Here is a 17,374-nt window from a genome sequence, read left to right on the forward strand (position 1 = left end):
CAACCATAGGTGACAGAATGCATGTTCACCCTTGCGAGTCCAAATCAAAGGTCCTTCCAAGGCCTCCTTTAAAAGCTCATACAATGACTTGACCAAATGTCTGTAATCTGAGACCCACAATCTGCATCATCCAGCCAAACCTGAATATGCTATTAAATCCTGGGCAGTCACAGGCTAGAGTATGTGGTAGATGGCTTCTTCTCTGTGCATTCCCAGCCTCCACTGTTCCGGTTCTGATTCACATCCTAGGTAGGCAACTTGCTGCCTCATGATTGAAGCTTTTTCCTGAGATACTTGGTAACCTCCTTGACCTAGGAAATTTAGAGCTTTCACAGTAAATTCCATACATGTTTCATTAGTTTCAGCTGCTAGTAAGATGTCTTCAGCATACCGCAGGACCAACTCTTCTGGCTTCTCTTTTTCCAGACCTCTAATTCTTTTGCCAATTGGTTCCCCAAAATCGTTGGACTGTTTATATCCTTGCAATAACACAGTCCAGGTAAGCTGAGTCTTCTGACCAGTTTGGGGATTTTCCCATTTAAAGGAAAAAATGCCCTAACTTTGCTTATCAAGAGGTATGCAAAAGAAGGCATCCTTCAAATCTATCACTTTAAACCACTAGTGATTTTCTCTGAAATTTTCTATTAGGCTCTTGATTTCCCTCCTATCTTCTAATTTTAAAGGATGCAATTTCTGCCTTACTGGTCTTGATACAGTTTTTAGGGTAACACTTACAGGCTGAGCTTGTTTGGAATAGCCTGGAGTTCCACTGGCTCAAACCAGGGATGTTACTGCATTTGCTACTGCTTCTTGGTATTCCTCCAGAGTTGTCTTGTTCTGGTGTTCCCTGCAACATAAAAGTCCTTCCCTTGATGGCTTTAGTCTCAGGTACCAATAATGGTATTTCTCTTTAAATACAATCTGAGCCTCCATTTTGCTTAACAGGTCTCTTCCTAAAAGAGGAACCAGACACTCAGGCATATATAACAATTGGTATATTAGCCACTGTTTTATGAATTTAATGGGGTTAAAGAATGTTCATTTTTCCACTTTTCCTGTTTCACCACCAACATTTGCAGTTTCCTGGCTTAATTTTCCCAGGTTTATATTAAATACCAAGTAAGTGGGCAATGTGTTTATTAAAAGGCCAATTTTCCTCTTCCCTAGCCCTATTGTAACCAGGGATTCAGCTGCGGATTCTGCCCCTGGTCCCCTTCATTCCTGAAGTAGGGGTGGGTCTGTTCCCTCTGCTCTCTCTACCCCTGGGGACATTCCTGTTTCCAGTGCCCAAACCATCTACAATATGCATATTGATTCAGTCCTGGGCACTCAAACCCCTTTATTGACAAATGGAGTGCCCACATGGCACAGAAAAAAAGGGGTAAATAAATTCTAGATATTGAACTGTCAGACCTTAGTCACTCCCCCCCCCACCCCGCCTCCCCGCACCAACAGAACAAAACACCCACAATTCTACAGAAAATAAAAACCCACAACAGCTGGCAACATGCCAGGACAAGGTTTTTAGGGTTTTTTTCACTGTTTCAAGGAAAAAAACTTAAAAACCAAGGGGTTCACACAGAAGCTTAAACAAAAGCAGATGGAAACCTGGTGAATCCCTGATGTTGGTCTCCTTTTCACAGCAGATGAAGCAGGTGGATTTGGTGTCCTTTCTCTCACTGGCCTGGATATTCTGAGGTCAGGGGCCAAGATGGAGCAGCCTTCTCTGGCTAGTTCTTCTCATTCTCTCTGATCTCAGATCAAAACCAAACTGTACAGTTCTCTCTGGAGAAAGCTATCAAGTGATCACTGTCACAGCCTCTCCAAGCCCAAGGAAAGGGAAAAAACCCTCTTGCCTAAGCTAACAGAAGCCAATCTAGCTAAGCAAAAAAGAAAAACAGAATGCAGTCTGCACAACAACACAGATGCCCGGAGAGTGATGTTTGAAAAAGCCCATGGAAGAACCCCAAGGCTCACTCTCTCACTCCCCACCTTAAAGGTACAGCAATCACTTTGGGCATAAAACAGATGATCAGGGAATAGACTATAATCATAAAATCACCCAAGACACTGGTTTACTTTTAAACCAGTACAGCACCAAAAAATGAAGTTACTTGAATGTAACCAAGGAATAACAGTATGGGGTTTTTGCAAATGTTGCTCGTATTTGGATGTAAGAGGAGTAGGCATTTTAAACATGCATTGATGGCCTATTCCAGACAATATGGGATACCACTGGCTTTGCAGAAATTAAGCTAGAAATTTTTAACTCCATAAATGGAAAGGAATATGCACCTGTAGTTGGGGAATATTTGGACTGTAGTTCCAGAAAAGTTCTCAAAAGGATATTTGGCTACTCCAACTTGTTGCCTACATGGTGCTGATCAGTATTGTTAGGGTACTAGATAACTTCAGTTTCATCAGTGATTGTTGCATTTTTGATGTCTTATAAGTTTCTTTTTGCAGACTGCTATAAGTTTGTTGCCAGCAGATTTTACTGAAAGATTTTCCCCACTGACTTTTTCCTCTTTCCCTGGGTATAGTTTCTAGGGATCTCCCTGAAACCAGGATAGTGGAAGGAATAAGGGTGGTAATGTGTGATATGTATGCTTATTTGGGTTCTGGTGATACCTGGACCTGTAAGGTTATGGCTCTGAAAGACAAGCCAGCCTTAACCGAACTTATTTTCAAGCCAAGCTTACAAGTCCAACAAGTATGAAAAATAGTTCTGTAAAATCGTCTAACATTCAAAAATGCTGAACCTCACCAAAGAAGACTGTTATATTGAGTGTCTTCAGTATCAATGTAGATGTAACCACAAGTATGTATTATATCACCATCTTCATAAGCTGTTGAAATCCAGGTGGGGCAGTGTTATCTCCTCCATGACTCATCCCTGATAACTCCCTGTGGGGAGTTATCTTCTGCTTAATGGGCCATTGAGTCTCACTGCATGACTGATAAAATTACATCTTCCCATTGTGAGATGCTCTGCTCAGGGGGAGGAGCCAAGAATTCCTACTGGATATAAACTGAGCTGTGGAACACCACAGGCAGCTTTACCTACTAGACTCCCAGAGGACAAGAGCCAAAGTAACCCCCACGGAAGCTGCAGAGGAAGACCAGACCCTTCTACAGGATCACTGCTCTAAGGGAACTACACCTGTCACTCCAGGAGGACTGCTGCCACCATTTAATGGGACTGCTGCCACCACCCTGACCCACAGGCTGTCAGGTTGTGTCCTAAATCTGTCAGTTTAAACCAGTGTTTTCTGCATTTATTTTTTAATCAGCAGCACATGATGACGGAGGAGAGCAGTGTCTGCAGATTTGTGTTCAAGAAGCGGGTGCGAGCCGCAGGCAGCAACCGGCGGAAATGGCCCGGCAGTGAGCAGGAGCAGGACAGCAGTGGGGAAGAGGGCAGCACCGTGGTGCAGAAGAAGTTGCCCAGGGACATCCCCAACCCCATGATCCAGAAGACTAGGTTCTGCATGAGGGAGAGGCTGGAGTATGCACCAAGCAGTAGCGAGGATGAGGATCCTGCCAAGGAAATTTGGGTCACCTACAAATCAACCAGGTCGGCAAAACCTGTTGGCCCAGAAGACATGGGGGCCACAGCAGTGTATGAACTGGACACGGAGAAGGAGAAGGATGCCCAGGCTATCTTTGAACACAGCCAAAAAATCCAGGAGGAGCTGAGAGGAAAGGAAGATGATAAAATTTATCGTGGCATTAATAACTACCAGAAGTATATGAAGCCCAAGGACACATCAATGGGAAATGCCTCCTCAGGAATGATCAGAAAAGGCCCCATGCGTGCTCCGGAGCACCTGCGGGCCACAGTGCGCTGGGACTACCAGCCTGACATCTGCAAGGACTACAAAGAGACTGGGTTCTGTGGCTTCGGGGACAGCTGCAAATTCCTGCACGACTGCTTGGACTACAAGCACGGCTGGAAGATTGAACAGGAGCTGGACGAGGGCCGCTACAGCGTCAATGACAGTGGAAACTATGAGGTGAGCAGTGATGAGGAGGACATGCCTTTCAAATGCTTCATCTGCAGAGGTTCCTTCCAGAACCCCGTGGTCACCAAGTGTCGGCACTACTTCTGTGAGAGCTGTGCCCTCCAGCACTACCGCAAATCCCAGCGCTGCTATGTCTGTGAGAAGCAAACCAACGGGGTCTTCAACCCTGCCAAAGAGCTCATGGCAAAACTGGAAAAACACAAAGGGGAGGAAGAAGAGGGGCAACAGTCATGACATGAAGAGGATCCAAAGCAGCAGAACAAGTTCTGTACATAACTGAATGAAACTTTTGTAAAAGGGGGAAAATTAGTGTGGGGTGTGTGTAAACCTCCCACAAAAGACTAAAGTCTTGGGTGCTCTCATGTTTTTCACTTGCATTCCACATGACCCAGGATGCTGACAGTTTGTCAGATGCAGAATGTTGTCAACAATGGCAAGACAATATCCATCACTCTACTTGAACCCCAAGACTTAAACATTTGAGACACATCAGTAGCAGAAGGATGTGTGTTTTTAATTGAGATGGTTTTGAGTTGGATAGTTTCTTATTTGTAGTGTTGAGTTGCAATTTGTAGATATATTTGGGATATGGGGACTTAAGGATTTTATCTATTTAAGGACATGGGTCACCAACCTAAACTAAGACAAAATATTTCTTCTGTTCCTTTTTTCTGACAGTTCTGAAGTTGAATTGTTTTTTGTTTGTAGTGTTAAGTTTTAATTTGTAATTTCTAAGTAATGAGCCTGCAGCCTGTTAGCATGGAAAATTGTATTACTGGTGATCTTGTTTGACAGCTCCTGGACAATACATGGGATACATCCCTGCCTGGGGGGTTGGGCTTGTCCAGTTGGTTGGACAGCCTTATTTGACCTGGGCTTATCATCTGTGACATCATGCTGTCTGTCATCCTCTCTGTCACACTTCTGCTGATCTGAAGCTGCCCCCCAAGCTCAACCAGCCTAGAAGGAAGCCAGTCCCTGAGTGAACAAAGATAGGCTGGATTCAAATCTACACAGGGACCCTCAGCCATTGTCATTCAGCCCTAAATGCAGATATATTATTCGTCAGAGAGCTGGTCTGTGCTAAGACCTCAATGAATCACATGTGTAAGCTTGGCGAATTTGAAGCTTCTATAAAAGGAGCTGTGAGAATAAACTTGAGGCTGTTTGTAACAAGGACCTTTGAGAGTTGTATGCTTTGTATGTCAGTCACTTTTCCCTTTTTAAACAGAGAATGGGGGAACTGTCACAGCAACACCTGGCCTGTGGGCTGTACACATAAATTTGCCATAACAGACCTTAATTCGACCAGCCTAGCTGTTACAGAGTAGAAGTAAATGAGTCTCCAGGACAAGATAATCACAGGTTGGATTTGAACTCAAACAGGAACCTCAACCAATCCCATTCAAGCCTGAATGCAGACAGCTGTCTGCAGTGAGGCCAGTGAGCTGACCTTGACCAATCAGATGTGTAAGCACAGGAATTTTGAAACCCCTATAAAAGAATTATTGAGAATTTTTTGAGATTATTTTTAAGTGTAGCAAATTAGCATAGTTGACAAGAATCCCCAGTTAGATGTACAGCTACTGAAGTATTTCCCCCTCTTGGTTTGGCCCCCTACTGAAGCCTCCCCTTTGCTTCTAGCTCCACATTGTTTATACATAAATACATGGGAAAGTGGAAAGGCTTTGGTTCACTGAAGCAGCAAAATTAGAATAGGTTTCCAGGAATGTGTTTGTCTAACAAAATACTGGAGTTAGCAGAATAAACTATATAACTATACAATAAAAGTCTATAGAGCTACATATATATGAAAAATTTATAAAAAGCAAAAATATTTTGGCATCAGTGGTATAATTGGATAATGAAAATAAATTACTAGTGATAGTATAATTTGCTATCCTCTATTATACATATGTGAAGTTATATAAGTGAATATCAAAAGTGGGTTTGAGCCTTGGTGCCAGGTTAAAGGTATAAAATGCAATTGCATGATGAATTCTAAAGTCTTCAGTACACACACAAGTTTGGTTTTAGTTGCAAAAGCTAAGACAAGAGTTTTGTTGGGGAAATTAGGGTTCCTTCTGTAGGAATTCACAGAAATTTGATTTGGTATAAGGGATATACTAAATCTTGCAATTGCCTGGGTGAATTGTGAATTTTGCAGCTGTGGTTTTGTGGGGTTGAACTCCCCTCTTGTGCCTTTTTGCATGGTTTGTTATGGAATAGCCAGAATTGGCAGGTCTGAGTCCTAAAGCCAATTCTACAGCTCTTGCCCGGCAGGGTTCAGCCCCTTCTCTGCTGTTTCATGGAAGCATTGAGTCTCAACTGTGGGTAAAAGAGAAATATAGAGGAATTACAGGTTTGAGTGCTGCAGGGTACGCTGTGAGTTTGTTAGGAATATGTGTGTCTGCATGTGTACAGGAATAGGTTGTCTGTGTTTAGTCTCACCAGCACTGAGGCATTGAAACAGGAACGCCTCAGATATAAAATATCTTTTATTGAAGAAGTGTTTGTCTTAGGTTGCAATGCAAGATGTAACCAAAAGCATGCATACTCTTACCATCTGTTAAAATCAGGTGGGGCAGTTTTCTTTATCTCTTCCAGGACCCATCCTCCCTCCAGGGTGATATCTTCTGCCTAATGGGCCATTAAGTCTCACTGCATGGCTGATAAGAACCACATCATCCCATTGTGAGATGCTCCGCCCAGGGGGAGGAGGCAAGAAGTCCTACCTGGATAAAAGTCGAGTTGTGGAAAGCCAGAGTCAGCCTTCTCTGCTGGATTCCCAGAGGAAGACGAGACCTGCACTGGACCTGCAGAGTGAAACTCCACTGTCCTCCAGGATCACAGAACCACAGCTGCCACTGCAGGAGGACTACAGCCACCATTTTTTTGGGACTGCTGCTGCCACCTTGACTCACAGGGTATCAGGTTGTATTTTGACTCTGTTAGTGTTTTTAGTACTACTGCATTTTATTTTAAGTTTCCTAGTAAAGACCTGCTATTCCTATTCTCATATATTTTCCTGACAGCATGGCAGTGCTGCTGGAGACCACAATGGGTGACCTGGTCATTGACCTGTACACAGAGGAGCGGCCCCGTGCTTGTCTGAATTTCCTGAAGCTCTGCAAAGTCAAGTACTACAACTATTGTCTTATTTATAATGTACAGCGGGATTTTATTATACAAACTGGCGACCCCATGGGAACTGGCCATGGAGGGGAATCTATATTTTGTCAACTGTATGGTGATCAAGCCAGATTTTTTGAGGCAGAAAAGGTGCCCAGAATCAAACACAAGAAGAAAGGAACTGTGTCAATGGTGAACAATGGCAGTGATCAGCATGGATCACAGTTTCTCATTACCACAGGGGAAAACCTGGATTACCTTGATAGTGTACATACAGTATTTGGAGAAGTGACAGAAGGCATGGATGTATTAAAGAAAATTAATGAAACCTTTGTAGATAAGGATTTTATCCCATATCAAGATATCAGGATAAATCATACAGTAATTTTAGATGATCCCTTTGATGATCCACCTGGCTTGTGTGTTCCTGATCACTCACCAGAACCTACAAAGGAACAGCTTGACAGTGGCAGAATAGGAGCAGATGAAGAAATTGATGACATGAGAGGATGGTCTGCAGATGAAATAGAAGAAGTTCAGGCCGAAAAAGAAGCAAAAAGTCATGCTATTCTTCTGGAAATGGTGGGAGACTTACCAGATGCAGACATAAAGCCACCAGAAAATGTGTTGTTTGTTTGTAAGCTGAATCCTGTGACCACAGGCGAAGACCTGGAGATAATATTTTCACGATTTGGTCCCATTAAAAGTTGCGAAGTGATCCGAGACTGGAAGACCGGTGAATCTCTTTGTTATGCTTTCATTGAGTTTGAAAAGGAGGAAGACTGTGAGAAAGCCTACTTCAAAATGGACAATGTGCTGATAGATGACAGACGGATACATGTGGATTTTAGCCAGTCTGTTGCAAAGATTAAATGGAAGGGAAAAGGTGGGCGGTATACCAAGGAAGAATTCAAGGACTATGAGAAGGAAGGTGACAAAACTTCGAAATTTGCTCTGAAAGAAAAAGTAAAATCAAAGCAAGATGGCAAGTATGACCTTGTGCTGGATGAGGATGTAGAGAAGTCACACTTGGCCAAAAGACAGAAGAAAAAGCACCACCAGTGTGAAGAAGATGACAAGAGGACCAAAAAATCTAAGGATTCTGACCGAAAGCACAAAGAATGCTGTAGGAAGAGGACAAGGGATGTGAAGAAAGACAGGCATCAAAACCGTAGCCATTCTCAGGAGAGAGATTACACTTACAGTAGACAAAAAAACCAAAAAACAAGTACAGATGAAAGAAAAAGCAGAGGGGAACTAAAATAATTTACCTTTTTTTCTTTTTTTTAAAGAAAAAAAGGAACAGAGCTGCAGCAGCTAAGCTTCAGTCTGTAGGCAGAAACATTTTCTTGTAATTTTGTTTCCTCCTTTCCATTAGGAAACAACTCCTTAACTCCTTCCTAATGGGAAGGAGATGTGTGTTGTTGTTAGTTACTGTGTGTTTTGATCTGTCCCCTTTTCACGGAGAAGATAAGTTCTTGTGAAGTCATCTTCCTAACTGATATTAATAAATGTTTGCTTGTAGGTATTTAGGGAAAGCCTTCCAGTCAAGGTTCAGGCTTTGGCCAAGCCCTGGTCCTGGCTGTCTGCGAATTATGTGTGGATATTCTCAGTTCAGTCAGAGAGAAAATGGAGAGTTTCTAACCAGGCAGAAGCCTGGGAAACAGCTGAGAAGGGATGTAAATAATTCTTTATCTCTCTTGTTGTTCATATTGTTTATAGATAAGTTCTGTCACTGAGCATGATTCACTGCACACCAATGGTGGGAAATGTTTTTACTCTAGGACCAATAGAATTGGTCTGGACGATACTCTGTATTGTATTTATTGCATTTGAAATAAATCAGAGTTCTACTCTCAAGCCTTCTGAATTGGAGTTCTTTCATACTGTCCTGCCTTAACAGAGTCAGATTTGCCATCAGACCCACTGTTTCTATACTAAAAATGCAATCAAGTCACTTTGACTTGCTGATTTAATCTTATAAAAGCTGGACTTCCATTCAAGGTAAACTTGGAAACCTTTCCTGGGAAACATTCTCCAGGTTCTTGCTGTGAAATGGGAAGATTCCTCTCCACAGGAGGAATTTCTGCTGGAAGCTGCCAGACACCTGAACAATCCATGATCACTTCATAAGGACATTAAGAAAGCGTATTGTTGAATGTGTGATAGAGTAAAACACCATATAAAGAAATACTGTGTCTTGAAGTGCATAAAAACATCTTGTTTCTCTCAATAAACTTCTCAGTATCACTGTGGGTCTGAGTCCATTCCTTTGTCATTACATGCATACACACACTAGTAAAGAACTGTTATTACTTTTCTCATATCTTTGCCTGAAAGCCCTTTAATTTCAAAATTAGAATAATTTGGTGGGAAGGGGGTGTAGTGGTTTTGGCTTGCCAATTGGACTTGACAACCCTCTGGAATGATGTGTCTTGGTTTAACACGGAATGGAATTTTCTCAGAAGGAAGAGGGTCAAGCCAGTCAGTGATTGTGGTTGGATATTGACATTGGGCTGACCAGTTGAAGGCTGGACACGCCTCTGAGAACACAGAGGGGTTAAAAGCCAGAACTCCCAGGAGAACTGTCTCTCTTTGGTTCTGGTCAGAGTGCAATGCAGACTCTTCCTCCCCCTCAGCCAGGTGGCTGGGTGGGAGAGGGGAAGCCCATGGCCTGACTGAGGTAAGTCCAAAGGGTGGAAGGACTGGAACCAGGCTGGCCCCCTGCAGATGGAAGGGTGGAGAAAAATCTGGGATGTCTGCATTCCCCCCCCAGAGTATCTCTGGAGAGAGGGGGAGACGGTGGCAGTCTGTCAGCAGTGCACCGCAGGGAAGGAGAAGAGCAAGGAGGCAAAGGAAGGTGCCCAGCATAGGAGCCAGAGGTCTGGGCAGAGAGTCCGACTGTCCGTCTGGGGAATTTAGATTTTTAAACCCTTCTTGGATGATGAAAGCTTTGTGAAATATTACTCGTCCTGGATTTGAAAGAGAAGAAGAGAGACAGTCTGGGACCCGAGATGTTAGAAGGAGAAATTCTAGGTGGGAGGAGATTAATGGAATGGCTTTTGGCTGGACTTTTTCTTCTTAACCATAGACTGAACAAATCCTCGTCTCCAAGAGAGACTACATTTTAGGGGGATGTCTGGTGAGCCAAGAGACGTGTTTCAGTGACTACCATCACAGGAGTGGAGTGAACAGAGAAGAGTTGAGGGTGTGGTGATGTCCAAGTTGTGTCTCACCGCGGTTCGTTGGAATTGGGGGAGGAGGTTCAATGTAAATAATTTTTCCCCCAAAGGCCACAATGAACAAAGGATGAGCAAGAGATTGGTAGGAAACATATCCAGGACAGCTGACCCTAACAGACCAAAGGGATATTCCCAGAGTCACAGAATGGCTGAGGTTGGAAGGGACCTCGAGAGGTCTGTAAGGACTTAAAGAGCACAGTTGCCTGTCCCAAACACTGTCAAGATCACAGTGGAAGGAACTTGCCATAAGATAAACCACAGCAGGAACTTGAGATAAGCACAGAAGAGAGACATTTGTGACAGAAAGGTGCTCATTCCAGGCCTGGCAGAGGTGAGATCTGGTTAGCACAGGCAAACAGGACTGAATACATATTCCAAATGAAATTCATTGCCTCTGATGTTATAATAAAATAAACATAGTATATTAACAAAGCAACTTTGATATCTCTCCCCGGCCTTAAAAAGGCCATCACAATGAGCAAAAGTTCCCTATATGTATGGAAATAGATACAGGGTAAAGTACAACATACATTTGATGATGATCAGGGACTTTCTGTAGCCCAATACAAAAATGTTTTAGAAAAAAATTGTAATTCCAGCTTCTCTCTCTCACCCCACACTTTGTGCCAAAAGATATGCTGGTTTCTAAGTAAGCTGGTGGGTGAATAAGCCCCACTCAATCACATTATGAGAGATTTCAGGCTGGAGTTACCTGTGTCAGAGACTGGGAAAGCTGATCTATTTCAAAACATCTTGGGAGTTGGAATGTGTGGTAGGGGGTGGGTCAGACCTTGCTCTGGCAAGGTGGTGCCCTGTCCCCATACACACCAGCTCCACAGACAGGCTGAGAAAGTTGGGGATGTTCTGGGGAGACCTTGCAGCAGCCTTCCAGTGCATTAAGGGAACCAACAAGAGGGCTGGAGAGGGACTTTTTGTCAGGGCATGTACTGACAGGACAAGGGCAAATGACCTTAAGCAGAAGCTCTACAACAGGGAGCTGCAACTAATCATTCTATGATTCTACAAAAAAATATGCAAACATAAAGTGTATCTAGGTATAAATAAAATACATTTACAAAATATAGTTGTACATTTCTTTATATATAATTCCTCTGCATAGATAAAATGTATCTATATATATCCAATATCTATATAATTGTATTATATATATATATACATATATATATATATATACATACATACATACATACATACATACATACATACACACACACACACAGACACACACACACATATATATATATATATATATATATATATATATACACACACATGTAGGGACAGTGTTTGTGGTGATTGGGGTGGGGCTGTGGCCCAGCCTCATCCCTGACTGGCTCCAGCTGTGCAGGACAGGTGAGCAGCATTGAAGGGAACAGCCATGGAGTGCCCAGGGGCACAAACCAACCCCAGAGGGAGCAGAGGGCACACAGGGGAAGTGCATCAACATCAGGGCTATAAAAGGCTGGCCTAAAGAGCGAAAAGGCTAGATGCTTGAAGACTTCTGAAATGGAATGGTGTTACTCTGCATGGGTTGAAGCTTTCTGATATTGTATGGTGATACTCTGTGTATTGTGGCTGTCTCAACTATGAAATACACACACATATATATATGTTGGAACTCTGATGGCTGAAGCATTTGAGCTTTCTGAATTTAAGGGTGCCAACCCTCAAGTAAATACCTCATTTGACCTGAGACCTTGGAAAAGGCTTCCAGAATTGAGTGACAGCACAGAAACAGTGTGTGTGTAGTTTGGATAGTATTGTGTGATCTCACAGGGTGAAAAAACTTAGATTTGGGATTTTAGTGTATGGTGATGTATGGGATCCAAGATGGAGAAATTTGGATGTGGATTAGATGGGTTTTTTTGCACTTTCTTCTTTATGAATTTGGGTGGTTTTCTCTAACTGGGAGAAAGATGTCTATGTTGCAGGTTTTGGGTGATCACAATTGCATTAAAAGTGTAAATAATACAGGTGTCAACTGTCTGTTGGGTAATTGGGACTTTAAGTAGCCTTGCTTGACTTGTTAGAGAGAGCTCACATCTCGCGAGTTTGTAATAGATAAGGATAATAAACTTCAGAGTGAGGCTTCAAAAACATGGTCTGAGTTTTATTTGCCCTGACCCTGGAGCAAGAAAGAGCCTGGTATTCCAACGTATATACACACATGTACCTATATATATGTATATATATACATAAATGTTTAATTTTTCTCTATGAACAAAATGAAATGGGCAGCCAATCTAGCATGGTGGTGCATTTCCTCCCCTATGTCCCCTCCTGCCCCCATGCTGCACTATGATCAGACCAATGCCTATTAGGCCTTGGCCTGGATGGACAGCACCTGGGCTCAGCTCCTCCTGAGCTTATCACTGCTCTGAGGAACTCATGCTGTCTAACGAGCTCCTGTATTTTATGACTAAAGCCCACTGTCTTGTTGTCCTATAAACAGTGGTCCAAAATGGGACCTTTTGAGCCTTTCTGGACTGCAGAGGCTGTGGCCAGCAACCTTCCTCTGAGTGGGGCTTCTCAGCGAGTGAACTCTCAAGTTTACTGCACTCATGGAATCCCTGAAGGATGATGAATACTTGGCTGAGATCTCCACTCTTCAAGGCTCAACCCTAGGCTTGTTGAGAAGATGCAAAGTGAAGTGACTACTTCACTACCTTTGAGGGGAAATTTTTTGCAGGTACCTTGTACAGACTCTTTATGTCTGTGTGCATGCAAGTGTGCATATGCTATAGCAAGTGTGGGAGAAATGCTTGTCACAACTACAGCTGCTCTGAAGCTGCACAGGTAAATTTGGCCATAACAGAAACCAAATGGCTAGCCTAGTTTGTAAAGAAGTTCCCAGGTGACATTCTCCTATTGGAAAATGTATCTGTTTAAAATTTTGTATAACTTTAGCCAGAGTTGCTCACTTTTGCCCTGGAGAAAGAGAATTGAAGTTTCTTTCCAGGGCATTGTTTATCTATGTGAGGCCTGATGAACTCAGTATATCAATAGACTGGGAATAGCCACAAAGAGATAAAGGCCATCAACAGAATATCAGCAGCCATCTAGCAACATCTGCCCCGGGACTTTGCCTCTGTCACAGTTGGAGACACATCCTGAAAATCCTCATAAGAAAATCAAGGAATGAAAATCTAAATAATATCAGAAGCAAAGAAATTAGTTCCACTAGGACACCAAATATAAGAACTTTGCAACCTAGTGCCAATCAACGCTGACCCAATTCATTTCTATGAGTTTTGACTGTATAAAACATCTGAAAAATCTTGTAAAAACAGTGTGTGATGGAATGATTCTCTCTGCACACCTGGGCTATGTGTGTGGATGAGATGGTTTCTGTGGTACATCCTGGCCAGATAATAAAGTAATGCCTAGATTCTCTAACTTTAAAAATATTGGAGGGTGTCTTAGGTTGTAATGCAAGATGTAACCAAAAGTATGCATACTCTTACCATCTGTTAAAATCAGGTGGGGCAGTTTTCTTTATCTCTTCCAGGACCCATCCTCCCTCCAGGGTGATATCTTCTGCTTAATGGGCCATTAAGTGTCACTGCATGGCTGATAAGAACTACATCATCCCATTCTGAGATGCTCCGCCCAGGGGAAGGAGCCAAGAAGTCCTACCTGGATATAAGTTGAGATGTGGAACACCACATCAGCCTTTTCCCACTGGATTCCCAGTGGAAGACGAGACCCATCTACACCATCACTGGACCTTTAGAGGAAAATTCCACCCTTCTACCGGATCAGAGCTCCAGCAGAACCACAGCTGTCACTGTAGGAGGGCTGCAGCCACCATTTTTTGTTTGTTTGTTTGTTTTTCCCTGCAGCTGTGATTCCAACATCTTTAAGCACTTTAATATTTTGAAGTACGATAGGGCTGTAAGTGAATTGCTGTTTAGTAATACTTCTGAAGGGGGTGGGATCTCGACAGGCACAGGGTTGGAAGTGGGATCAGGAAGGGACTGGTGCCATGGGGAAGTTGGATTTCCTCAGCCCCAAGGCCATTGCCAACCACATCAAGTCCAAGGGGCTGCAGAAGCTGCTCTGGTACTGCCAGATGTGCCAGAAGCAGTGCCGCGATGAAAACAGCTTCAAGTGTCACTGCGCGTCCGAGTCCCACCAGAAGCAGCTGCTGCTGGTTTCTGAAAATCCGCAGCAATTCATGGACTACTTCTCTGAGGAATTCCAAAAGGATTTCCTGGAATTGCTCAGGAGGCAATTTGGAACAAGGAGAGTCCTCAATAATATTGTGTACAATGAGTACATCAGCCATCGGGAACACATCCATATGAATGCCACGCAATGGGAGACACTCACTGATTTTACAAAGTGGCTGGGGAGAGAAGGGCTTTGCAAGGTAGGTGAGACTCCTAAAGGCTGGTACATTCAGTACATCGACAGGGACCCAGAGACCATTTGCAGGCAGCAAGAACAAGAGAGGAAGAAGAAACAGAACCTTGATGATGAAGAAAAAAATGCTAAATTCATTGAACAACAGGTTAGAAGAGGTTTGGAGGGGAAAGATGTGGAAATGCCAGTCTATACTGAATTGAACAGAGAAAACAAAGAAGAAAAAGTTAAATTTAAATTAAACAAAGGAGCAAGTACTTCAGTTGCAGCATCTTCTAAAACAAGTGTCCTTGGACAAAATGCACTGAAGATGGTGGAGGGTGCAGTGAAAAAAAGACAAGCAGCTCATTCTTCTGGTCAGCCCAAAGAGAAAAAGAAGAAATCTGCACTTGATGAGATCATGGAGCTTGAAGAGGAGAAGAAAAGAACATCTCGAAGAGACTACTGGTTACAGCCTGAAATAATTGTAAAAATTGTAACAAAAAAGCTAGCAGAGAAATACCACAAGAAGGCAATTGTTAAGGAAGTGATTGACAGATACACAGCAATTGTGAAGGTGATTGATTCTGGGGACAAACTGAAGCTTGATCAGACACATCTAGAAACTGTAATACCAGCACCAGGTGAGAAAGTGCTGGTATTAAATGGTGAGTACAGGGGAAATGAAGGCATTTTGGAATCCGTCAATGAGGAAAGGCTTTCAGTGACAATAACCATCAACTCAGGACCTCTAGAAGGGCACAGAGTCAAAGATATCCAGTATGAAGATGTTTCCAAACTTGCCTGAGGTACTAAATCATTCATCAGAGAGGATTTGGATTCTCAAAACCTTCTCTCTGACATCTTTCAGACACAAGACTTGGTAGCATACTAAATCTTAAATGAGTCCTTTGCTAAATTGTTATATCTAAGTTATAAGTTAAGTTATAAGTTATAAATTTTGTTAAGTTTAAAGTGCTGTTAAATGTTGTAAAGTGCTATTGAACCTTTAGGTCATAATCCTTTTTATTCTTACCCCTTTATCCCTTTGTCACACCCCCCTCCCACGCCCCTTACCTCCACATAAATAGTTTTCAGTTTATCTTGGTTTGGATTGATTGACTCTGGATTTTTTTTTTCTTGCTTTTCCTCCGTGTGCTTTCACCATCTAATAAGCAGTAGAGTGAACCTTGCAAGTGATTAATGTTATAAATTGAAATATTTGCTTTCATTTTTGTGTTTGTTTTTGCAAGTTATTATTGATCACAATTATTTTAATATAGTATTATTTGTAACCCATTTTAACTGCATTATCATAGTATAATCTGCCAGTTTTTGCAGCCAGTGCTCTGGCCATGTGTAGTTTATAAGTAGTTTTATTATAGCTTAGAGTTTTGCATGATATTAAAATAGAAACTGTCCTGTTAAATACTTTTATTTGTGTAACTAACTCAAAGTTGTGAAATAGGTATGAAATAGCTATGTTGAGTCAATGTATTTGTGGGCTATCTTATCTGAATTATAACAGTGACAAGAATCAGGACACCAAGAGGAAGATTACTACTGCCTCTCCTGTTATTCTTTCAGAACAACAGAATGGAACCTCAGAACCTCGAGAAGAAATAAAATCTGTTCATTTAATCTACAGGATGACCTGCAGACAAGTTAAAGGTTAAATCCAAGCAGAAGAATTCTCAGAACATGTAAAATTCATGTTTGAATATATTTAACTTCATTCATATTTGTGGAAAACGCCAATCGCTTGCTTTTTAAAATTTTAAAGTTTAATAATAATAAAATAGTTATAAAAATAGTAATACTAATAGAGAAATAAAATTTAGAGTTAAGACAATTACAAGACAATAAAAAGCAAAGAATTACTGATGTCTGTGTGCTCTCAGGCACTTAAACCTGGAGAAGCATGCCTTGTGAACAAAGGAATAACCTTAAAAGCAATAGCCTGTTGCATATTCATATATCTCATACATTATGCATAAATTCCTTGCAAATTAAGAGCTCTTCTGTTTTTTGTTAACTTCTTCCCCTTAATCTTGGTGGTTCCATAAAGATGTAGAGGTGAGAGAATGTCTTTTCCAATAAGGAGACAGTAACTCTTTATGTGCCCTTTCACTGTTATCTCTGTGCAAGGAATTTCTTGATTATCTCATCTGTTTCTTGAGCTAGTTAAAAAGTATCTTACATAGCACAGTTTCTGTTTTAACATTGTGCTATAACCTAAAATATATATTTAGCACACTACTTAAGAGAATTAATACAGCATAACTTTCTAACATTACACATAGAATATTCATTGTAATATTTGCAAAAAGCCAGTGATAAAGTATGCATTTTTCGCAATGTATATCTAACCAATGTAATGAAAAGTATATAATAAAATTGTTTTGAGCTAATGGTGTGCTTTTGGCAGATTGCCGAGCAGCACTGGATATTGTCCTTTTTATCCCTTATTAAACTTCTACAAATTTTAAAGAGTGAGTGTTGTTCCCCATAATTAATTAGGAGTTAATTGCACATTGATGAAACAGACATGAAAAAAGACACCTGTTAGAAAGAAACAGCAGTCACACACAGCTCAGAACAGATATATTC

General features: G+C 41.8%; 2 protein-coding genes and 1 pseudogene across 2 annotated transcripts; all 3 read left to right on the forward strand.

Moving 5' to 3' along the window:
* The first annotated feature begins 2,911 nt into the window (after nt 1–2,911).
* LOC110482607 (E3 ubiquitin-protein ligase RNF113A) lies at nt 2,912–5,440 on the forward strand. The gene has a single exon (XM_021551972.4). It carries the CDS (start codon nt 3,300–3,302, stop codon nt 4,257–4,259), a length of 960 nt encoding a protein of 319 aa, XP_021407647.2. The 5' UTR covers nt 2,912–3,299; the 3' UTR covers nt 4,260–5,440.
* Nucleotides 5,441–5,451: 11 nt separating this feature from the next.
* LOC110482615 (peptidyl-prolyl cis-trans isomerase-like 4) lies at nt 5,452–9,412 on the forward strand. Its single transcript, XM_077783109.2, has one exon. The coding sequence runs from the start codon at nt 7,062–7,064 to the stop codon at nt 8,421–8,423; it is 1,362 nt and encodes a 453-aa protein (XP_077639235.1). The 5' UTR covers nt 5,452–7,061; the 3' UTR covers nt 8,424–9,412.
* Nucleotides 9,413–14,343: 4,931 nt separating this feature from the next.
* Nucleotides 14,344–16,317, forward strand: LOC110482611 (DNA/RNA-binding protein KIN17 pseudogene; annotated as a pseudogene).
* Nucleotides 16,318–17,374: the final 1,057 nt, after the last annotated feature.

The sequence above is a fragment of the Lonchura striata genome, chromosome 1A (assembly GCF_050655825.1).
Source record: "Lonchura striata isolate lonStrDom1 chromosome 1A, ASM5065582v1, whole genome shotgun sequence".
NCBI classification, from domain to species: Eukaryota; Metazoa; Chordata; class Aves; order Passeriformes; family Estrildidae; genus Lonchura; species Lonchura striata.

Excerpts from the sequence above, each read along its gene's own strand:
- LOC110482615 (XM_077783109.2), top strand. The coding sequence starts at position 7,062 with ATGGCAGTGCTGCTGGAGACCACAATGGGTGACCTGGTCATTGACCTG.
- LOC110482607 (XM_021551972.4), top strand. The coding sequence starts at position 3,300 with ATGATGACGGAGGAGAGCAGTGTCTGCAGATTTGTGTTCAAGAAGCGG.